The 26,056-nt window shown below is 32.1% G+C and overlaps 1 protein-coding gene across 1 annotated transcript in view; it reads right to left on the bottom strand.

Annotated features, from left to right (window-relative positions):
- Positions 1 to 26,056, bottom strand: part of sra (RRM_RCAN_like domain containing protein Sra) — a 66,118-nt gene that overhangs the window by 20,895 nt on the left and 19,167 nt on the right. Inside the window, exon 2 of the mRNA XM_035374412.2 lies at positions 1,391 to 1,564. Within this exon, the coding sequence (XP_035230303.1) occupies positions 1,391 to 1,564 (174 nt within the window). The remainder of the gene's footprint in view (positions 1 to 1,390; positions 1,565 to 26,056) is intronic.

Here is a 26,056-nt window from a genome sequence, read left to right as displayed (position 1 = left end):
ATTTACAGCAAAATGTTTTGGATTACCACTGACAGTTGTTTTATAGTTAACTGAAATTTTTAATTTAGAAAATTTTAGTCATTATTAGTTCAAAAACAGTCTGATTCACATATTTTGTCTTGATACACCAACTCCCTGAAAAATTTAAAAGAAAAAATGTATTTGGAAATTTCAATTCTTCTTTTATTGCATTTAATTTAAAATTTGTGCACTTGTTATCCATTAATTTTTAAAGCTGGACACATTTTCTTATTCATTGACAATGTTTATTGCTTTTTCAGAACAACATATTTACTTATTACCAACTCTGTCATGTTGAAAAAGTGTTAAATTTAAATTTTTACATTTTTTGAAATAATAATTGTGAAAATGTCTTTCTCATCAAAATTTTGGAAGCTTCTGCAATTGATGGAAAAATCTTGGATATTACATGAATTAAAAATAAACTAAAAAGTTAATCAGAAGTTACAAACATATCCACATACAGTTGAATTATGATAATCCATATTCTACAGTTGTGCAGATTAGAGGATTTTCCAGACTGTACATCACACCTTTCTGAATTTGGGTTACATTTCTCCTACTAACATTTTTATATTAAATTTGGATTGTTTGTACATAAGTAACTACCAAAGTGTCCTACAAGTCATCATTTACAGATTACAAAATTATTACACATTTTTAATGCAATTATATGCAAAATATTAATAATAAATGCTGCTATGGGGGAATGTAGCAAAGAGAAAAAGAGATAAATGAGAAGAAAATGCTTTGAGAAAGTACATAAAAAAGCATCAAAGTATATATGCAGTGTCATCAAAGTAAGAAAAGGGGGGAAAAAACTTGAAAATTACTTCTAAAGTCATTTTTATGCTGTTAAACAAAGTAAAAAATAAATAATTAATAATTAATTTTAAGAGATAGTAAAACATGTATTGAAAAGGAAGGATTTATTTAAAAACAAAACATTTGCAGCTTCATAATCCAACACTCAAACAACAACAACCAAAAAAAAAAAAAAAAAAACAGTTCTGATGTGCATGCAGAAAATGCTTAAAAACTTCAATTAAAAATATATTTGCTTCTTTAGTCAAAATATGTTATAAACACAGTCATTTTATTAAAATGTTTGCTTATGTACACACACACACATATATACATATCCCTTTCTACATACACACACACACACACACATATATATATAAAGAATAGCTATTAAATTTACCATGCTGAATTTTCTGAAAATGGAAATTTTGTTTCCATCTACGAGTAAAAATAAGCATAGATAACAGCTATTCATAAATTAAGTATTTGCAGATCATCAAAATTCAACTGTATAGTCAAGTAAATACAGTAATTTAACAAGCTGTTATTAAATATATTTATTTACCTGTGCAAAGTAGCAATTAACTACACTATCACCAATTTTAGTCTGATGACACTGAATACGAGCTTTAGCTGCTGCTGTTGGATTTGTAAAATTCACACGTACTCTTCGAAAACTCTTAAAGTACTGAAAAGATGCTTCTTCATCAAACTGTTGAAAAATTTCTTCTAAATGGATCTGTAAAAAAAAAAAAAAAAAAAAAAAAAAAAAACATGAACTTTTTAAAATACAATATATAGGCATTCATAAAGTAATTGCTTATACCTAGTTCCGTTACGTTGACCAAAATATCTTCTCTTCTTAGAAAAGAATATTAATTTTGCTTACGATGTACAAGTGCAAAAGAAGCATCGATGACTTTTGAATTATTGGCTTTTATTAGTATTATATGTAATGATCAATTCTCTCTCTCTCAAGAAGTACATTAAAATAATTTTTAATAGCAACTGCAACATACTATTACTGATTACTGTACAATACAGTCAAAAGTCGTTAATCCAGACTCGTCGGGACTTCGGCGATTCCGGATTATCGATTTTTCCGGATTATAGATCATCAGTTTAAATCGCGTAAGATGGCATGCAGAAATTTTAAAATTAAAAATATGAAACTGTAATTTATGAAATAAAGAACAATTATGATCTAAAGGGTATCAAAATTTACAAAAAAAAAAGCTTAATATTTATTTGTTTACTTTATTAAACATTTCTTTCAATGTAAGTTGTTTAAGTTGCTTCGTTTTATGTGATAATACTTTCTCTTTAATTCTATAAACAGACATAATTTTTTGTTCAGTTACAAAGTTCCGCAGTTCAAGTCCCGTTAATTGCTATGCCGAGAATACCAACTAACTTGTCAATCGAAATTTTTTCGTTTTCACTAACCTCTCTGTCACATTCTTCATGTCTTTATCCATTTTTTGCAGCAATTCCACTTTTTGTTTGATGGACATCGAAACATACTTTCGTTTTGTACGATCCTTTGGGAGCTCCAGAATCGGAAATTCTATTTGACATACTCGAAAGTTCAAGTTTACTTTTATAGTATTGCTCTTACAGTCTGCAAAAAATAATAAGCCAGATCCAATTCGAAAATTAAGGAACAACGCAATCATCAACATTAACTGAAATAGATAATTAGATAATTTTAGCTTATACCGTTCGTTATACATAAAACGCGCACGCGAAAACGTATTCTGCACTTGCGCACACGCAAGCAAATGCGCAGTCGTAAGAGGTCTTACGCTTACGCGTAAACGCCTATGCGCATGTGTCAATGCGGCGCATGCGCAGAAAGTTTTTAGCTTTGAGGTCCGGATTATAGATCATCCGAATTATGGGTGTCCGAATTAACGACTTTTGACTGTACATACTGCTACTTTTACATTCCCCATCACAATGTTCTTTATAAGTCTTGCTCTTTAAAACTCCATTTCGGCTTAAAGAAGGAAGTCAATTCTAATTTACATAATTTATTTTAATTTAATGCTACACAAATAATTCTCTTTGAAAATCTCTACGTGAATTTAATTCTGAGAAGGGAAAAATTTTACAAAAAAAGGGGGGTTGCCACTCAAACAGGAGAATGACATTCCCTGACTTTTCCAGGTGTGTTTCAAGACAATTCCAGGCTATCTGTGTAGGCTGTGCTGAGGGTAAATTAATTATGGTACTACTTGAAACACAAAAATCTGCCAATTACACACACACACACACACACACACACACACATATATATATAATCCCCAAAGCATTACTATTACAACTATAATAGGAGTTGTGTTCTCCACTGAGGATACAGATTAGAATCTGCGCAATCAGGATTAAAAAATGTCTTTTCTGCTGGCTGACATATTGCAGCTAAAGGAACAAAGAAAATCTTATTTAATAATATTCTAAATTAAATTTAAGTATTTTATATTTATTTAGCAGCATACATAAGTAAAAAATATGTGCACTAAATTTCATGTGGTATGTCATCATGCTGCTAGAATTAGTTTCACAAATACGCCAGAGAAAATTACCTGAAATTGAAAGTATTATCAACTAATAACAAATAAATTTAGAAAGCAGAAGCCATATCATATAATATGAATAACATTAAAATAAAGTTAATTACGTAAAGATTAAAAATTGAATTACAAAAATCGACAATACTTAAGTAAATGTAGATATATTAAATGATAAGCCTAGATGACTGATTATTTTTTTAATTTATTTATTTTACTGTAAAATGGCAAATAAGGCATTTAAGAAAGAACAGAAGGTTTCAAAAATTTTGTTTCATACATGAATCTGGATTCTCGTGGTTACTGGAAACTAAAGATGCTGAAAACTTGCTTTGCTTTTCTAAAAGACACTTCTGATTGCCGCGGTGAAAACTAGCTCTACTCCAGCTGTCCAAATAATGCTCACACGATACGTATTAGCCAAGAAAGTCATGGCATGAAAATCACTTTTTTAGAGATTACCGTATGAAATTCCTACCCTTTTCCAGATTTTGACTAAAGTACTTAAATTCCCTGACTTTTTTGGTCAGTTTTTGAATTCCCTTACTTTTCCCAGTTTTCTAGGTAGCGTAGCAACCCCGAAAAAAGATACTATATAAAAAACGAAATCCCCTTCATAGATACATTTTTTTAAAAACAACCTTACTTGATAAAGCTGCAATACTGAGTTTTGGAAATTTCTATCATTCTATTGAATTAAATTGAACTCTCATCAATTTTAACTTTTAAGCATATGTTAGGCATTTTATGTTTAAAATCAGAAACATTTCAGTATTTCATTGGAGAGTAAGACTTACTTTCTCCAGTTTTAGGTGCACAGTATAAATTAAATCTTATAGGTAAATAATTAATAATGGATTTAGTAACTACAGTTCATGTTTTTCACACGTAACTACAATATGCATTCTATATATTAATTAGATTAGCTGACAAGCTGAGAAGATTCAACATGTATAAGTCAATATTTGGGTTGAACAGAGCAACTAAATGGCAGAATTTAATTAAGACAAAGCATGCAAGGATTACATGCCAAGAGAGGGATGCCTTTGTGGAGGACTTTTGAAGAGAAACTGGCTCGTATTTCTCCTGCACATGAGAAAAACCATGAAAATGCTTATGCAGCTAGTCTATTAACCCATTTTATCCCGATTTTTTATTTTGTTCAAATTTGAAAAGAATGATATTTTCTAAGGTTAATTAAACCTAAACAAACTAAATATAACAAAATTAGAAATTTTTTTATATTTTATATAAGAAATCTGGCCCGTCCTCTAAATAGGACATTGGGATAAAGGGGATAAAATTTGCTCTTACATGTTTTTAGTGTTCTCTTCAATGATGAAAAGTTATTTCCGTGTACAAATTTTACTTTATTCGACTGGTGGAAAGGTCCAAAGCAAGCCTGACAAAGTGTTTTGCACATTTGCCACAGTATGTTTTTGGTTTTTCTTTGCAGCCCTCTCCTTGGCAATGACGCTGTTTTTCTTGCTTTAGTAAAAAATGACCAATACTATCTTTACGGATGTCTTCTTTTGCATCAGAAGGAACATTCTATATCCTAGGTCTACCTTTTGTTCTTATCACAGCTTCTTTTAGATAAACTGTTGTTACAGCTCTTCGGAACTCCTTCAAGTTTAGAGCTTCATTTTTGTTCAGAGTTTTGTGAATTATCCAGGCGTTTACCATAGCCATATCCAGCGAACGTATAAAAAGTGGCCAGTACCACTTTTTCCCATGAAATTTAATGGAAAAAAGTCCAGCCAACCAGTCATGGTGATCCACACCGCCCATATGTTTGTTGTAAGAATTAATCAAATTTGACATCTTTACGTTAACTTTATCTTTGTGTCCTCGCACTTGCTTCTTCAGATCAAAGAATGGTTCTAAAGTGCTGAAAGTTGTAGCAACAGTGACAGTACTATTATCATTCCATCGCACCAGGAAAATCTCAGATTTCTCGTCAAATGCGAAATCAGACATGTCTCTTTCTTTTAGAAACTCGTGGTTTATCCGATTTTCTCGTATGATTACTGTAACTCGAAAACCCTGTTCACCAAGACTTTTCAAAAGATAAATGCTAGTAAAAAGGTTATCAAAATATAAAGTGTAGCATGAAGGATTCACAATATTCTGTGTTAGTTTCATCACAAACCGAGTACCAAGAGGAGTATCATTCCTCGCATCAGATTCTTTACCGCATCTGACCAGTAATCACGTTCACAAGTATTTGAATCATAACCAGTTAGAAGCAAAATTCAGATAAAAACACGTATTTCGTTGGCAGTGGTCAATAAATCGTGTTCATTTTTTACATCTGTTGCATATCACAGAATTTCTTTCACAATGAGATCGTACACTTCACTGGAATAAAACTGCTCAAAAAGCTCTGATGGAGTTTTATCTTTCAATGCGGTTTCCATCTGCTTGAACAAGTCACTTGCAATTGATTCATTCTGTGTTTTCCATTTTGTATATTGTGGTGATTTATTCTTTATCCAAGATGACTGGTGTCTTTTAGCTTTTTTTCCACTCTTTGTTGTGGAAACACTAGAGCTTGTGGACGGTTCAGGCTGGAAACTATCTTCAGTTATAACCTACAGACACCCAGGAACATCGGTTACAATAATCTCACCAGTATTTACTCATTCTCATGCCCTTCATCTTCGTCAATTAGTTCACTGGCATCTGGTGGTAACACAGCAATTTCAACTTCGCTCTCATCTGAATCTAAACTATTGAATAGTTCTAATGCTTCCTCTAACTTCAGAAACCTTTGCACTGACATAACTCAGCAGTGGTGAAACACTAGAAATTTTTTTATTCTTATTTATAAAGAGGGAAAGAACACGCCAATTGCATACTTATCGTCCCATTGTCCTATTTAGAGGACAGTTAAAAAACAATAAGCTAAATCTCCCCTAATAACAATAAAGCTTTCATTAACCACCAGGATGATAAGGAAAGAGTACATTCACATACAAAATGCCCAGCCGAGTGTCCAAAGTAAACTGAAAACGAATTCTGCAACCACAAAGAGATGATACAAACCACGCCCACTAATGCGATGAATAAGCAAAATGTCCAGAGGAAGTAGGAGGAAGCGAGACACATAACTCACGCTAGCAGATGCTAATACATATCCCTACATATTCCAGCTGGCAAAATATTCACACCAAACAAATACTGATTTCTACATGCTATTTTTCAGCTGTCCTTTAAATAGGACAGTGGGATAAAATGGGTTAATTGAGATTTGATTTGGGGGTCAAAGTATCCCCGAACAGCAGTCCAATACACTCAACCACTGATACATGAATCATAATGACCTTAATCCTTTCAACCAGACTTTTACATGATTAAAATTTAATGTTGACATACTAAAAGAAGTGTAATACAAGTTTAAACTTTTCCCATTTCCTGGAAATCTCCTTGGACAATATGTCCCAGCCGTATTGTCAACTGGGACAATTGTCTCAATCGCCTAGGCTATTACCCTTTCTCAGAAAACAAAATTAAAATCTGTGGTAATATATAATGTGAATATTACAAAACGTAAACCTGCCACATGCACCAGTTGAGATACAACAAAAATTTTCATTCATGTTTCATAAACATAAACATAATATATCAGCATGTAGTAATTTCATCACTGATAGGACATATTAAACCACTGTTCAATATAATTGGGACAATATATCCCACAAAAAGAATTTATTTAAAATTTCTTAAATCTGACGTTAAAAAAAGTTAAATCACTACTGAATAAGAGCAATAAGAACTATTTCATACTAAGCATACCTTACATATAATTGTAGTTACTGTAAAATATTTAAAAAATAGACAAACCGAAATTTAAGTAATCGGCATGCTCGAAAACGTAAGTACACTATTTACAATTTTAAAATGTCACCAGATTTCTTTAGTCATATATTTGTTCCCTAATTCCTTAAAAAACACTGCAAATGTAAAAAAAAAAGAACATTTAAAAGTGGGCTATATTTATCCAATAAGCAATAAAATCTAATCTCTGGGATGTATGTACCCATTAGGACTAAAAGGATTTAAAAAGTAATAATAAAAATTATATTAGAAACTCTGTGCTTTTGGAGTAAAATCCAGTAACATGTCATTATCATATAAAAAAAGAAAAAGGAGAAAGCAATGTTAAGTTGATAGATAATTTAAAAAAAAAAAAAAAAGTCTAGTTAGACATACCATCAGATTGATGGCATTATGAATATAAAAGAGAGAAAAGATAATCAACCACACATTAATTCTATTTCTTAAAAAATACAAAGTGTTTCTAAATTTATTCGAAGAAAACAAATTTCATAATATGATGCATGATCAGAACTAAAACTGGGAGATTTTTACCCTTTGGCTATGAATTTTTTTTTTTTTTTTAAATTGTATTCAGTTTTCTATCCAAGTGAACAAAATATGTCATAAATAATGAAAATTTAGCATTTGGAATTTTTTTTATAAACGGTTTTCAAGCCATCCCAGCCGTAGTTAATGGTGGGATACATATGTCCCATGTATAGCGATTGACTTACTATAAGCACACCTATTATTCTGAAAAATTTAGTATTTGAAATAGATTTTACATTGTATGGTACAGGGTAAAGCATTCTTTACATAACCCAACATTACACATTGGGCAACTCATATTTGTTCTTTTCTCTATGTTTATTTGTGTACAACGAGCAGAACGGCATCTTGATTTTCCAACTATTGGAAGATGATCCCCAAAATTCAGGAAATTCTAAGTACTTTTCAACCCAGCAGTAATTTTTTTAATTTTATTGAGACATATATGATGTCCTGTTAGTAGTCAAAGGGCATTTTCTGTTTTGTTTCTTTTTAATTATTATTTCTCTCATTTACCTTTTTTTAAGCAAGTGATTGTTTTTAAAATCTATCAGTCACAAAGCAAATGTTTCCTGTGCTCGATCAATTTACAAATGTCAAGGTGTACATGTAATCTTATTTACAAAGACAATAAATACAACAGTTATACCACAAATGCTTTCCCACCTAGTAAATGCCTGATCGTAAACACTTTCTAAACATCATCACACATGATGTGGAATATGCAAGCACAAGAGCTCCTGAATCAGAACATTTTCCATGCATAGGCGAAGAAGATCCAGAAACAAAGAAAATTACAAAATTGCATTGCTAATACAGTTTGAATAGAAGCAGAATGCTCCATCATTAACACAATCCAGCCATTTGCACAATGTTCATGGTCTGAAACCAATGGATTATCCCCACTGCAGTGAATTTACTTATTGGTTAGGCAACACAATGCACTGCAGCTGTATTTTCCAGCATATGTTTCCTTTTCAGACGATGCAACTGCTTTTACTGTGCTTGATGCTCATAATTCAGCAACATCAATCCACATGCTACACAACTACATGCTGACCAGCAATAATTCTTTGTCAATAATTAAGCTGGCATTGTAAAACAGATTTTGTTTTGGCTTATCTCTTATTAAACAGACTCAAATCAAGGATTTACCTCATTTTCCTATAAACCTTGTCGGAACTATTGCTTGATGTTCCAGTAGCCATCTAAAGTACAACGGAGTTTCAGCTCATTTAACTTGGAGGTGCATCACTTTTGACACATGATGAATTAGCCAAAATACGATCATCATACATATCAGTCATCAAAAATGACAAATGCTTGACTTTTTTCTTATTCCTGCTTGACTTCTAATTCCACTAAGGATAATGTTACTGGACTTTTTTTCACGCTGTTACTTTCCACGAGATGGCTGGTATCTTTCAGAATTTGCAACTATCTATGCTATCAAGCTTATACTGCCATTCTTCAAGCCTTTATTGTAAAACGAGTTGAATATATTTTTTTCCGTCGTCTCTGTGTTAGTGTCTCCCAGCTTCAGTTTCCGCTACTTTTCCCACACTTACTCTGAAAAATCTAACATTTCTGTCCTAGGAATTTAAAAATGATTTGTATGTAAGTACACTTATAGAAACTTCACAAAATAAAAATGTCTTTAAATTAATAAAAATCACATATCAATTTGAGGCTTTCATATGACTTGTTTGAAATAACTATTATATAAACTATGTTTACACATCTAGAATTATCTTCTATTTTTTTTAATGCATTTTACAGTAAACCTTTTCAGAAGGTTCTTCTCCTCTATTACCACACGAACATATCTACTATATAAAATCAAAACTGGGTATACATAATACAAACAAACTGAAATACTAGAATATTAGAATGAAAACTCTTAAAACAGCACATAAACGTTAAACATAACGTACAATTTTATGTACAATGACTTATGTTTTTAACAGCTACTTTATTAAATACAGTACGAAGTCCCGGGAAAGTATCCGGACGTCCATAATCCGGAACTCAAAGCTACAACTTTATGCATGCGTCTGCTACACATGCGCGTAAAGAGACGAGATACTGTTTATAGAAGAGAGATGTTTTAAAGGAATATACATAAATTTATTACATATTAAGTGTTTTTATCGTTAAATTAAGAACCTTTAATGAACTTTACTGATTTTGATCAACCAGATGCCTTCTCAAGATCACATGACTTCTCCTCTGACTGCCTCCACGCCAGCGTAGCACAAGACGAAGAACATCTTTCGTTCTTATTTTACATACTCATGAACTCGCATTTTGAACTTTCGCCTCATGCGACAATGTACTAGAAGTACATCTTCGATTTCTTTTAAAACCAAGCAAACGTTTAATTTTCAGGATACTAGTTAGAACTCTTTGTAGTTAATGCCAGCTGTAAAGATAAGATCCAAGATCCATAGAAGAGAGAATTAAAGAGAAAGTATTAGCACATAAAATGAAGCAACTTAAACAACTTACATTAAAAGAAATGTTTAATAAAGTATACAAATAAATATCACGTTTTTTTATACTCTTTAGATCATAATTGCTCTTTATTTCATAAATTACGGTTTCATATTTTTAATTTTATAATTTCTGCATGCCATCTTACCAGATTTAAATTGGAAATCCGGAAAAAACCCTAATCCAGAATTGCCAAAGTCCCGACGAGTCCGGATTAAAGACTTTGCACTGTATAATGATTTCTATATTACAATACATGAAAGAAATACAGTTTACTATCCCCAGTACTTTTAAATTATCTGCCCAGTGCTTCTGCAAAATTTTCAATCGTTGGTGACTACATTTTCGCCAACCCGAAATGTGAAAAACAGTAGCCAATATAAAAAAAAAAAAAAAAAAAAAAAAAAAAAAACAGGCACCAAAAATTGCATAGAACAGCAATGAATTAACAAAATAAAAAAGCACAAAACATCATAATGAAACAGTAAAAATTGCATAAAACAAATACCCATAACGAAACACTCAAAATTTCATAAAACAGTAACAAATTAATTAAATTAAAAATGCAACAAACATCCACAATAAAACACTTAACATCCTATGTTCTTAGTCTGTGTGCACAGTGAACTGTTATAACTTAACCACTTCCCAGTTTTGCCCGAACACCGTTCGGATACTTGGAAATGGCACTTTTTTGATGCCCTCGGGAGACATTTTTTTCTAGTCTAATACACTAACTTGCCCGAATTTTTTGCTTGTTTAATGTGCAATGTTTCTAACAGATGGCACTAGTAATCCAGTAAAGTTAGAATTGTAAAACAACTGGTTTCAAGGCTAGGTTTTACTGAATTCTTTTACGCAAGTAAAAGCCCGAAATTTCTTTCTACTAGCTCGGTGTTCCGGCTACTGCAAATACTATTTCTTTTAAATTTGGAGCTAAAATAAAAGAAGAAATGAATGATAATGAGCAGCTTATAACTGAAGATAACTCTGATATTGACTCAGATAGTGAATCTGAAATTTCACTAAATGTTTCTGGAAGTAATGACAGTTTGTTGTCTGACTTCTCTAGTGATGAAGAAACAGAAAGTATAGATAATCTAACGCAAATTTGGAACTTTTGTGAACTTGACATTAATAATCCATCTTTCTTGATATTAATAACTCTTCTTTGGAATGGAACAGATATGTAATAACAATAAAACATTTTAAATTCTGACATCTATTTTTGTAAAGTGTTCTTTCCAGTTCGCTTACTTCTTCGAAAAAAGCCAACTTTAAGGGAAAATGTGCTTTTTACGATGAAAATAAAAATTAGCATAAATCAATAAATTCAACACTTGTAATAATTCTGACTGCTGATTTGGGTTTATATAATGAATTTCTTCATAAAAATGTTTATCAAAAATATGCTTATTTTTTGTCATAATATGACGGAAAAAAGAAACTGTTAAGTGGTTAAACAAACATACAATAAAAATCAGAAAGTTGTAGAATTCTAAGCATGGCACAGCAGACTACAATGCTCTCTATGTACACATTGACCTGTTTGAACTGTAAAAAAAAAATAATAATAATAATAATCAGAGAATTGCTTTTATTTTGAAAAACCAATATATTTTCATTCTTCTTTTTCCTTTTTAGCCACGCATATATCTTGCAGATAACTGTGTCAATCAGCAGCTATATACTTGAAGACATATTGAGATAATAAGAAAGGTCAGAATGACTAAACTTACCAGATGTATATTCTTTAGACCAGCAATAAATAATGCAAACAACTGTCATAAACAATATTGGGGTATTCTCAAGCCAATTTCCTGCTCGCATTCGAATACTTTACTGGCAATCTTTTAACACTACATTTTCACAAAATCCAATCATTTGCTTCATGGAAATTCTAGAATGATGCTCATTAAATGCTAATGTGTGTGTAACCATTAGTGGTTTGCCAGATTAGATGCATGTTCATTATATTCCAGGTTGTCAACATAGTGCTTTACCCAATGATTCTTCTCACTGGAAGGTGAATAATGAAAAAGTACCCAATCCCCTTTTGCTTTCATAATAGCCTTCTGAAACTCTTGTCCTTTATTCAAATAGAAACTAAAGGAATTGTTATAGAACAATTCATTACACAGCCATGTTTCAAATACTTCCTTCAACTATTCAGCATGCAGAGAGACAAATACAATAAAATAAGTAAAAATTAAGAATTAAATGTATATAATAAACATTTCTCAGAACTTCACAGGCACATGTCTAAAGCATTAGAAATTATCTTCAAGCAGAAAAAGATATTGCATTTGTTGATGAAACCATAATAAAGAAAACCATGTCAGAACATACCAACATCAACAAGTCTCATTAATGTTTGCCTAATAGTACAGGAACTGACATCTTAGCCACTGAGGCTCTTCCTATTTATACAAAAGTGTAAAATTTCGTGAAATATCTTATGATAGGCATCTTTAGAAATGGCACTTCCTAGCAAAAAATATTTCAAAATCCCATGCTGCTGTTAACAGGATAGAGGATGGATCAGTCCTGTTCAAGATAGATTTACAGAGACTAAAATCTACAGCAACAAATTCTGAGGAGTGACAAAATTTGAAATTATAAATTTCAGTGAACTTGAAAAATTAAAGTGATGATTAAAAGAAAAATGTATTCATTAATATCATGGCAAACCACTTCCTGCAGACAACCTCCTTTAAAAGTGACCCATATTTTTAAGAACATAGAAAACTCTGGTATTGATATTATAATACAGCGATTTAAGGTGGTCTACTACAGTAGCATTGCAATACTAAGAGTTTGTTTACACTTAGAATCACTACTTAAGAAACTATGTTGCGTGAAATTTGGCAGAAATATAAAGCCAGTTTTGGAATGAAAAGTTAGAATCAAGTTTGGAATGAAATTTACTTAAATATTATATTTAAAAGAATTAGTTTGAAAGACGTAATTTTAATGTGTAGTTTGGAAAGCCATCAATAGATGGCGCTATGAGTTAAAATTTAGCATTGTAATCCTATTTCAGCAAAAATTCACGAAAGAATTTATTTTGATACCAGTTATAAATCATATTTTTTTCTAAATAATATTTAGAAGTGTTTCATATATTCTTTTATACACAGTTTTCACTAAACAGCATCAGCTTTGAAAAAGCGTATCTGTCAGCAGAAAGACGTTTACGGCAACCCTATTGCATTGCTATTCCGCACTCGTTTCGTTTACATTTATTTGTACTGGGGTCAGTTAGCAAGAAATATGCGAAAATAACAAGGAAGACCGAGAAAACACCCTTGTTTTAATAATAGATCTAGAGTCCAAAAGACAATGTCGAGCTCAAGAAATAAATATGGAATTAAGTTCCCGAGATGTGGAAGATTCCGAACAAATGGATGGTTTTGAGAAGTGAGAAATAATTTATTCTTTATATCGACTATGTCGTGTTTCTGATTTTGTAGTAAGTTAATTCCGAAGTAAAATATGCTTATTTTTTTATTGAAAGTCAGAAATTATTGATACAACTGCATCTGTATCAAAGGAGATTGATTGCCCAGATGATTTTTTTCCAAAGTAATCTCTTTTTTTTTTTTTTTTTTTTTTTGGTGTGTGTATGTGTGAGGGGATGCTAATAATTGTTCAGTCCCGTTATAACAATTTATTCCTCCATTCACACTACATTGGGAAATATTGGAAGGGTAAATTCCAATTCACAAGGAATATCTGAAATACGTAGATCTTTTCAAAAGTATGAGCATGTTCTTTCGATCTAAATTGAATTCACCATCATTACATGGTATTGGAAACTTTATAGTTATTTATTTGCTATGAAATGCTTTGTCAGTTACCTATTGTATATTTATACAGGTGTATGCACATTGCATTCATGTGCTGGCTGTTCAACTTGCTTTTTTCTTTTATTATGTCATTTACTTGGTTGTTAAAACTTTCTTTTAGCGTTGGAACATTTTATGATGATTTAGTAAAATTTATATATAAATATATATTACTGCTTGCTTACTTATGGTTCTGTGTATTTGTCATGTATGCATGATGTGTAGTCTTTGAAAACTATGTCACAGATGGTAAATTCCACCAAAAATTTGAATTGATATTGGGATGCAGGTAATCAGAAAATATCTGCTGTGTCTTTTGAGCGTAGACCATACTAGTGCCAAGAATGGGTCCAATACGTTCATGCTTGCTTTCTAGCCTTTTTGCCATTGTTTAGATTGAATTATCTTTAGTCGAAAGGGAATTAATGCTTTCTCTGTATAACATTAAAATATCTGTCTGATCAATAATCTACCAATAAGAAACTTTTCATATGTTATGTGACAGACTTTCTGCAAACAAAAGTCCTAAGCTATGTTCTTGTACATGTTTTTTAATCATGGTTCAGATGTGTACTTCTTAAAGGAATTCTTCTCATAGGAATATTGGCTGAACATTTAAAATATAAATTCTGCTTTTAGGGGCCTAATATTTTAGGTGGGAGCTTCCTTTTTTCATGTATGTATTTATTACTGCATGATTTGCTATTTGAATTGCTTCAAGCTATAAGTAATTTTTGTTAATATTTTTTCGATCAATTACTGAATGCCTGTTTAGATCAACATATAACTATCTTAAAATCGATGGCGGGACAGAAGAGGCTGCTGGTCAAGTTGGAAATCCATCTGATTTCAGATTTCAGTCCTGTAGTAAAGTAACACCATAGATAAAGTCAGAAACCTTATTGTTATAACAATTGTAGCTCATTAGCAGCAAACATTGTTATCTTGCAGTGAATATATAAATGATGCTTCCAAACTCAGTGAATGCAATTATTTGTGTGGTTTTGATTATTGTAATTTTTTTTCATTTGTTCATGAGCATGGATGAATTAAATCCATATAATTGTTGTAGTCATAGGTCCTACACTTGGCATGCTTCCTGTGTATCTTAACTGTTGAAAAATATGTCATCTGGATTCCATGCAAAAAATATAATCCCTTTTGCATTTCTGCATTTGCAATTCCTGCATTTTCTTTATTCCTACATTTTTTAATTGGAAGGAATTTCATTCGCAGAGCCCTCTAATTTATTCTTACAAATCATGTGATGTACCATTTTAGATAGATATAAATAACACATTTTGCAATTTTTCTAAACTGTGGTTATACAACATGATATAATAGCTACACAAGGTATGGGCGAAACAGTATACAGCAATATCTGTCGCACTTTCTGAGATGGGTGGTAGTCATATATAGCTTAATGCTTAAATTTATGTGCTATTTATTTATTTATGATTTTTTAAAATTATGTTATAGCAGTTTATTTCTTTCATTCTTAGGTCTGGAAGTAAAAAATTTGACTTTTCGACGCCAGAAGTTACAGCTAATGTTCCTAGGACAAACCAGGCTTTCTTGAGGTAAGTTGGTTTATTTCTAAAATAGATATTAGCTGTGCATGATATTGAATTACTTACAGTTACTTAATTATGGTAAACTAATTTTGTATTAAGTTAGATGTCAAGCAACCAAAATCAGAGTTATATTTTCAAATAGTGAATATTTGAAAATATGACACTGACTTTTGTTGCTTGACTTCTAAATTAATACTTGTTTGGCGTGTTATCGTATCTTAATTAAACTACTTATGGTTCTTTTCTTCTCAGTTCTGATCTGGACATTTCAGTTATTGACTCTGACGTAGAAGGTAGAAGTACAAGCTCTCTTTTGGGGTAAATATGTATTTCTCTATAGCAAAATTTAAAATGTCATCATTTATGTTTTTCTTTTATGGTGTTACATTATGTGGTTTACATACTGATAGCTATTAAAACTGTTATATATAATATTATAGCTATCAGAAAGAGGGGGATGAATTTGATTTGTACCAAATTTGGACATTTTGCATGAAAGGACATGTAAATAATATGCAGCACATATCAAAATCATGTGTAAAGATTTTTTTTTAAATATATTCATTAAAACCAGTAAAATTTTCAGATGGGACACTGAAACAAATGAAAATATTTTGGGGTTCGATTCTTTTGATGGGAGCCTCATCAATAAGAATAATATCTTTTTTTAAATATTGCTTCCTTTTCATTGTTTTCATGGTGTTTTATTTTCCCTTCATGAAGGAGATTTTTAATAATTTAAATTTTGTTAATAAAATATAAGAAAATCAAATCTGTGATTGTGTGGCTTTTTTTCCCATACATTAACACTGCAATGGAGAAGCCGGCGTACAGAGTACAGAGTACTCTGTACTCTGTACAGAGTACAGAGTACGGACAAATTGTAATTTTTAGACAACCCGTTCCTAAATTTCCTCTACCCTCCTAGAAACATTTCGTGAGTGCAATGCATCTAGTATTTCTGGTCAGTCTGGTTTTCGCCTTCCTTTCGAAAGCAGGTATTGTGAACATGTCGCGTAGTCAAATGCAGTACGCCACTCCTCCAAGTATGTACAGAAAGAATATTGTACATCCTATCTACAGAAAGAATATTGTACCTCCTGAAGATTATTTGAGCAATTTAGTAGAAGTCTCGGTTGATGAAGACTCCGACAATTTGGATAACGCATCTGATGTCGATGAATCAGAAGTCATCGAACATTCTGATCATGAAAGCGACTCAAAAATTGAGGGAAATGTTTCTAAACATCCTCATTTTCCTTTCTCAAATGGTTTCCCCAACAAATGACAATTTTAGTGATGTTGAAAATGACATGAGTGATTTAAAATACACTGGTTATCATAAATTAAGGAAAAATCACAAAAATCATGATTACTTTCTTTAAATTTTACTGAAAAAGTAGAATTTAATGAAATGTAGAATTTAATGAAACTTACCCACAATATACAACACATAGTAAGGTATCAAATAACATAAAAAGAAATTACCAGAAAAAATAAATATGGTAGTATAGAAATTAGGAATATCATAAATTAAGGAAAAATCACAAAAATCATGATTACTTTCTTTAAATTTTACTGAAAAAGTAGAATTTAATGAAATGTAGAATTTAATGAAACTTACCCACAATATACAACACATAGTAAGGTATCAAATAACATAAAAAGAAATTACCAGACAAATAAATATGGTAGTATAGAAATTAGCACATGTATAAAATGAACAAATCGAAGGTGTCAGTTTGCTATAGGAAAAGTACCTTCAATATGGAATATGATCGCCTCTAGAAGCAACACAGCACATACAGCGATGTGTGATGCTTTCAATTAGGCAGTCTATCAGTTCCATAGGAAGCGAGAGCCATTGCTCTTGCAAAGCAGCTGCAAGCGCGACGAGGGTTTGAGGGGGCAGATTGAGAGCAGCTAGACGTTTCCCTAAAGCATTTCAGAGCTGCTCGATAGGTTCAAGACCAGGGATCAAGCTGGCCAAGCCATGCGCATAATTGTTTCCTGTTGAAGATAATCATCTACGATGCGAGCCCTGTGTGGTCGAAACATGATTTCGCTTTGTAGGTCCTTTGGCAGCTACAGAATCGGAAACTCTTTTTTACATAATTGAAAGTTCAAACTTACTTTTTATAAAATTGCTCTAACAGGCTTCAAAAAATAATAAGCCAGATCCAATTAGAAGATTAAGGAACAACACAATCTGCAACATTAACTGAAATAGATAATTAGATAATTTTAGCCTAGCTTATACCATCCATTATACATTAAAGCGCATACATAAAGGTATTATGCACATGCGTAAACGCATAATGCGCAGAAAGTTTGTAGCTTTGATGTCCGGATTATAGACGTCCAGATTAAAGACTTTGTACTGTATATGGAAAATGGTAAAATCCCTGACAGTAAGGGATACAACAAGATGCTAGAGCATGTTGACGCTGTTAATCAAAGAAAAGAGTGAATTCCGGCGCAGAAAGGCAATGTTCCATCAAGATAATACCATGTGCTGTAATATCTTTGCCTGTTATGTACGTAGTATTTTATTTTCATTCAAAGTTAGAAAAAACTGAACGTACATTACACTGAAATTACTTTGTCTAGAAAGTAAGCCGCTTGGATAGAAACAGATGTCCGGTTTCATTTTTAGAAGACATGAGATCACTTTCTGTAAAAGTAATGTTATAAAATCTTGAATTTGAAATTATCGTACTTCAATTCCAGTAGCGCAGAATGATAAAGATTTAATGAGAATACAGCAAAGCATCTTTTTAGAAACGCTGTTATAATTTTGCTATTTTATTTTTTTTATGTTTGGTCAAGGAAAAAGGCAGGCTGCTAAATATGGTAACGGCACCTTGCTCTGTTTCATATATAGCGAATCCGCTCTGAAATGAGGCACGAAGCGGTGAAGCAGCTGAACACTATTAGTTCAGTCCGAGTTTCGAATCCTGCGAAGGGACTGGCTGCATGCGCTCTTTCATAGTTTTCCTATATGTAATGTGTATAGGAGCCAGTCTACCTTAGAGAGTCTTCCACGAAGGCATCCTTTTCCTTAGGCAGATAGATGGTACCAATGTTTAGGTTATCAACAGTACTGGTTATTTTCAAAAATGGCCATCCTACAAAGGTGATTACTAAAAAGTATTCACTACACTTATTTATACGTTATGCATGAATATACTCTTATTAATCAATCTAACATATATAAATTACTAATGCTTAAAACAAATTCCATTTCCCATTTGTTCCTCTTCAATGAAACAGATTCATACACAGCAAATCCAAATGCATCTCTACAGGAAGATGATAAACCAGCTCAGTACGTAATTAGAGTTACATCCGGAAAAGGGTATATATACATATAAATACATAAAATATATATATATTGTTTTTTCTGGATGCATATATATCATTTTACTTTACCAAAATATAATATTCAATTTTATTCAATTTTGTAATTTACGAATTTCTTCCCCCTTATCATGTACTATCAGCTTGTACTTTATAAACTTGATACCCCTTCAATTATCAGCTGTATTTTATAAACCTGAAACACAATTTGATTTTAAGCATTTCAGTATCAAGTGAAATCTTGAAACTGATTGTTCATTATAACACTTTATGTAATTTTCATTCAAAGCGGAACTCAGATAATGTGTCGCAAATTAGTTTCACACTAAGTGTTTTGTGAAAATAATATGTCCTGCTAGTGTTTTTGTAATAAAATGCATGTTAGTAATTGATTTCTAATTTTCACTGCATCTTGATACTGCTGCCAAAGACATTCGATCAAGAATAGTATCTTTTACTATGTTTATGTGTATGGATACATAGACTATTTCTCTGTGATTTGATAATGATTTATCTACTTTTGAATTAAAAAAATATAGCTAGAAGTGTTATACAATTTTATAATACAAGTAAGAAATATATATAAAGCTCTGCAAAGTACTTACACATATTTATAATATTACGTGCATGCTATATATGTATACACATATCATCAAGTATAAAATCATTTATATATAATTTTTATGTTGTGATGAAATTATCAAAATACTTCAAAATCTAGTATTTTTAAAAAATGTTTTCTTCAGAATAACGGCAAATTATAAATTATTACGCAACATTGAAAAGCATGATTAACAAATTTTGAGAAAAGGAATTACGACTGCTGCACGTATCTCACAGATATCTTTCATTCAACACAAAAGTGGAAAAGTTCTATTCCTGGTCAAAACATACCCTGCAGTCTGAGTCACAGACAGAAGAAATGACAGCAGGTCTTTTTTTCAACTGAGGGGATGTGTTTGTTTTATGGCTTACTCACTTTCCTGCCAAAAGAGTACAGAGGAAGGGAAGCATCGTTGCCATAGTAACCAGGCTGTAGGTAGTCTTACAGATTTGACTCTTTATTGCTCAATGTTCATAGCACCATCTATTATTAAAAATCGACATGAGAAAGAGGTATTAATCCCTCTTAACACACGGTATCAAAATGACATTGGCAGCTATCTGTAATTCAACCAACTTGGTTCAAAATGATTTTGTTTTTCTATGGAAGTGGTAGACTCACAAAGCATTATTCAATACTGGCATTTAACGTCTAAGAAATATTAGTTATTTTTAGATGTGGGAGTCTTATGGAACTGGTCATCATGAAAGGGTTAACTGTATTCATCTCTAAGAAGACCACTCCATAATCCCACTAAGACGATTAAGCACATACATCCATTACGACTAATGTCATATTTATTTTAAACCTGAAAACTCAAACATATATAATGTTTTGCACATTAAATTTTCTTGATCTGAAGCGATTAACCTTAGATTCAGAATGTCTGCAAAACAAAAAGTAAAAACAATTCAAAATTGTGTCAACTGCATGCAAGGTTTGCATATTACAACTAAAATTATTAAAATAATGCTAATATTTCTTTACATATTGTACTGTATTGTACTGAGTAAGAAATTTTTGTTTGTTTCGTAAAATTAGTACTGTTGGGCAAATTAAATTTGATTTATAAAAAAAAATTCAGCAACATAAAAAATCACTTTTTTTAAGAATCACAAAATGATCTTAATTTAATTGATATGAAAAATTACTTATGCTACTTACAGACTGAAATAACGACGCAGAAGGATTTAACTCCGGTATCAAAGTGACATTGGCAGCTATCTGTTTTAAGCTACTGAAAGAGGCATACTAATGTTTACACTAGATGATCAACTATCAATATAAAAAACTGCTTTAAAAAGTCTGAACCCTCAAAATGCCTCATTAGATGTAATGAATGCTTTAAAGGTAAAGACACCTGCACTGATTCTTCTTTACTGCTTGATAACAAATAATGAAAATTTGCCTATGAACTGAAAAAAAAAAGGGGGCTGATGAAAATACACTACTTGACAGTGAAATTACAATACCAAGGAGTGGCCTGAAAATTATGCCAATTTCAGGGTACATGCACATCACCGTGTTACGCAAATAATGTGAAATGCACAGCTCTCAAGCGCATATTGAAGAAGATATAAGGAAGGAACCTGCAGAATGTTACATTTTTGTGCCATTATTTATGTTAGGGAAATCATTGTAGAAAATTTGCTCTTGTTTCAGGACTCATAATAGCAGAAAATACCAGGCCGTCATCAACGGGGACAGTTCCGGCAGACAGATGATTTTACTAGGGGCATGGTGATCAGACTGAGAAGGGCAGAATAGTCCATACAGCTAATCTCAGCTGACACACGCCTGGAGCATCCACAGTGCACCGGCTGTGGCAATGATGGTTGGAATAAGAAGTATGGCAAGTTCAAGGGCTACAGATGCAGCCAAAGTAAAGTCAGCACATGTGGAATGACGCATCCACCTGCGAGGTGGTGTACCCACAAGCCACTTCTACCTCCATTCTGTAGCATGTTCAAGACACCCTGGATGTTCCCATATCGACCAGAAACATTAGCCATTGATTGATGGCTAATGGCCTGCACTTTCAGCGTCCATTAAGAAGACTGCCACAGACCCCACACCATAGAAGCCAACTTCTGCAATGGTGCTGGGCTCAAGCAATGTGGACGATGGAATGGCACAGAGTCATGTTCTAGGATAAGTCATGCTTTTGTTTCTCTAAAGATAGTTGCCATGCATGTGTATGGCATCAATGTGGAGACAGCTCCAATCCCGCAGCAATTATGGAACACCCCACCGCGCGACAACGCAACATCATAGTTTGGGGCACAACTGCGTACAATTCCAGGTTACCAACAGCAACTGTGGAACGCCCACCACATAATAATGCAGCATCATGGTTTAGGATGCAACTATATATGATTAAAAGTTAAATTACTACTGAATATGAGCAATAAGAACTATTTCACTCTAAGCACTGTAAATGAGAGAATAAAAACACAAACAGCTTGATAATGAACAACTAAAAAAAGCCAAAATATGCAAGCAGTACAAAAAAGAACTATGTTACAAAATATCAATTGATGAGGAAAGCTTATCAGCAGAAAATGTTTGACATAGTCTTAAACAAATCATAATTGAAACTGCTGAGAAAACAATATATGAATATTCTGTGAAGAAACGTAACCAATCGTTTAATGAGGAGTGCTCAGTGATAATGGAAAGGAAGAATAAGGCACATAAGCTAATGATGCAGCAGAAGCATTTCACTAGAGGTGCTGAGTAAAGATACACAGAATTAAAAAGAGAGGAAGAAAGGATACATAAGAGTAAAAAGAAAGCATACCTTGATGAAGTATATGGTGAAATTGAAAACATAAAGACACAAAAGAAGGCTAGAAAATTTTATCAGCTAGTGAATAACATAAGAGCTGAATTTAATCTGAGAAGTACAGCGTAGGAAAGAAGATGGGAAAATTGCCAGATATATGGAAGTGGTTCTATTTAGATGGTGAGAACATTTCAAAAATCTGCTTGGGGGTAGAGATAATGAAGAAGATACTACTGCACGTAAGATACTTAACTGCATCTTTGAAGATGAGGATGAAGGGATGGAATACAGTCCTCCACCCTTCTATGATGTTGAACTTGCAATCCAAAAGCTAAACCTTAATAAATCAGCTCAACCAGATGATATCAAACGTGAGTTATTAAATATTAATGAAATGAATGTAACTAATGCAATCTATTGCATTATTAGTGATATATGGACACAGGAACGAATACTTATTGAAAGGGAAGAAGGGTCTGTTTGTGTTCCTCCTATTTATAAAACAGGAGACAAGTTGAAATGTTGTAATTACAGAGGAATTACTCTATTGAGTACAGCATACAAAATCTTTTCCATCATCCTTTATAAAAGATTGCATAGAAATACTTCTAAAAATTATTAGGAACTACCAATGTTGTTTCCAGAAAGGAAGCACAATGATTGATCAAATACACTCTACGAGTCAAATTTTGGAACAAACAAAGGAATATAACATTGATACCTATCACTTGTTTATTGATTTTAAAACTGTGTATGACAGCTGAAATAGAGAAATATTACTTGAAGCTATGTTGGAATTTAATATCCCAAGGAAACTGATCAGCCTTACAAGGCTGACACTTAAGAGTGTGATATGCAGAGTTAAAAATTTTGTCCTTTTTTTTCAGAACCTTCTTACCCTGAGAAAGGTTTGCAACAGGAAGACTCCCTTTCTTGTCTGTTGTTTAAGCTAGCACTAGAAAAGACCATGCGAGTCTCTCCACTAAACACAAATGGAACTATACTACAAAGAACAATTCAACTGCTAGCTTTTGCCAATAGCATTGATATTATTGGATGATTTAAAATGGGCTGTTGTAGAGGCATTCGTCTTGCTTGAATATGCAGCATTAAAGATGAGTCTAGCCATCAATGAGGATAAGACGGAATTCATGACGGTAACAAATAAAATCATGGACCTATCCCCTTTAAAGATCAATGATTATACTTTTGAGACTTTTAAACAATTTAACTATTTATGTACAATGATTTCAAGCTACAATGACATTAAAATTGATATGAAAAACATGATATCTATGGCCAACAGATGTTTTTATGACCTTAGAAACCAATTTAAATTTTAATTCATTAACAAAAAAACAAAATATATAAGACCTGTGACTGTGTATGGAAGTGAATGCCAGACACTTAACAAGACAAAGGAAGATCTGCTGATATTTGAAAGAAAAATTTTAAGGAATATTTTTGGTCCAGTGAGGCAAAAATGAACCGAGGAGAATATTATATAACCATAAAATCTAAAGCAAATATGAAACTGATATAGTCAAAATTATAAAGGCATCTCGTATTAGATGGTTAAGCCATATTTATAGATATGATGATGCATTTCCTACTAAGCAGATAACCTTCTCAAAAATAGAGGGGAAGTGATGAAAAGGAAGACCACCTAATAGATGGCTGGGTAGTACAGAAAAGAATTTGAAATTGATAGGGGTAAACCAATGGAAAGGTGTGGTGCCGGATAGGGTCACATGGTGAAAACTTGGAAAGGCAGCTTTGGACTGTAGCATTGCTGTAGAGCTCAAGACGAAAAAGAACCAATTAACAAAATTTTAAACGTATATAAAAAAAAAAAAAAAAAATACCTTGTAAAACACTTATCTTTTTTCCTCCTGCACCATTCTCTTCATACACAGCAATGTTTTAGATTAAAAACATCAAAGAATTGCAGAAACTCACCCTTGCGCTCATCTTGGCACTGTGCAGGTTATTGTTTTCTCATTACACAGCAATCTGTTTTCACTTAAAAAAAAACAAGAGAATGGCACAAATTGGGCATTGAACACAATCATGTGCTGTCTGCATGCACATGGTTGCCACATAACCATGTGTAACATCATGGGTTCATCATGGGTTCCCTCTTTTGGTGCATTAGCTTGTTGCCTAGTAAATATTTTCAGGGTGGTTTTGGACAATCAGAAAATACAACAGTTTAGACTTAATAACATTTTCCAGTTTAGCAGTATAGACCTAATACTCAGCTGAAAGCTATAAGTGTAACAATTGTATATGCACTACTTTTTAACCATTTTTTTACTGGTGAGTATTTAGAAAAACTATGACATTTTATTTGAGTTTTACTAACAGTTACTTTATGTTGATTTATGACATAATAATGGCTATGCCTCTTTCTAGAACAAGTTATAGTTATACTATAACTTCATATTTGTGGCAAATTTAAATCATATTTTAATTGAGTTGAAATCTTAGATTTATAAAGTTACTGCATGATTTTTTTTTAAATTATAAATCTACGTTTGTGTGTTTTGTGCTACTGTTAACATTTAATGCAATCAGTTAGCTCTCAAAATGTATTATTAAGATTTACCAAAGAACTGAAATTATAGTACTATTCCGTTTTGAGGACCGTAAAAAAAATTCAACGAAAATGTATGCGCAAAAGTGCCAAATCTAGCAAATGCACCCATTTAACAGTGCCCCAAATCTAGCGTATGCACTGATTTCAGATTGCGTAAGTTTATATAGTTCTATATTTCTTAAGACGCCATTGAACTACTAGTTTAATTTTTTAAATCCTTTTTTGATTTTAAATCATTTTTTGATACCCTATGGATTTAACAATTTGGGAATTGCCCATGACGAAAATTCTGCAATAGAATTTTGGGTAAAGTGCAGAATTACTCACTGCTTGACACGTTTTTAAGAATTGCACATACTCGGTATCGATGTACACATCGACCTATTTTCACTTAAAAATAAAAATCCCAGAACTGCACAAAAATGGCACTGTGCACACCCTTGACTTTATCTACATACACATCGACCTATTTTCACTTAAAAAGTAAAAGAAAATTTGACTAAAATCCAAATGTTTTTTACCCTTGTAAAGAGCCACAAATAAATAAGAGGGCAATTCTGCATTTTACCGAGAATTTTTTCAAAGAAAAGGCATCATTCGTTATAGAAAATTATGTTTGAACAACCAACGAGATGAAATTATGCTTTAGCGATAACTCGGTAGCGAAATAGTGATGCAGGCATCTATTCAGTTATGTTTAGCAATTTTTACACAAATTATAATAATGATCTGATATAGTTGTTCACTCTTATGCTTCCATTCAGTCATGTTTAGACTTTTTTATATAAATTATAATAATAAAAAAGTATTAACTTATGAAATTAACTTTTCATCTAAATTAAAACATCAATCTTTAGATAGTTATTTACTATTATACTTCCTTTCTTGTGTCAGGATTGCTGCAATTATTTTTGGCAGGACTGGCATCAACAATACTTTGGCGATTTTTTACGGCCCTCAAAACCGAATAGTACAGAAATTATTGAATGAATTGATTAAAATTTATAACTGTAACTGCTCAAAATAC

This window comes from Stegodyphus dumicola, chromosome X2 (genome assembly GCF_044657685.1).
Source record: "Stegodyphus dumicola isolate Sdum_Otavi_A_Nest chromosome X2, ASM4465768v1".
NCBI classification, from domain to species: domain Eukaryota; kingdom Metazoa; phylum Arthropoda; class Arachnida; order Araneae; family Eresidae; genus Stegodyphus; species Stegodyphus dumicola.
This window is presented reverse-complemented; position numbering and strand designations above follow the sequence as displayed.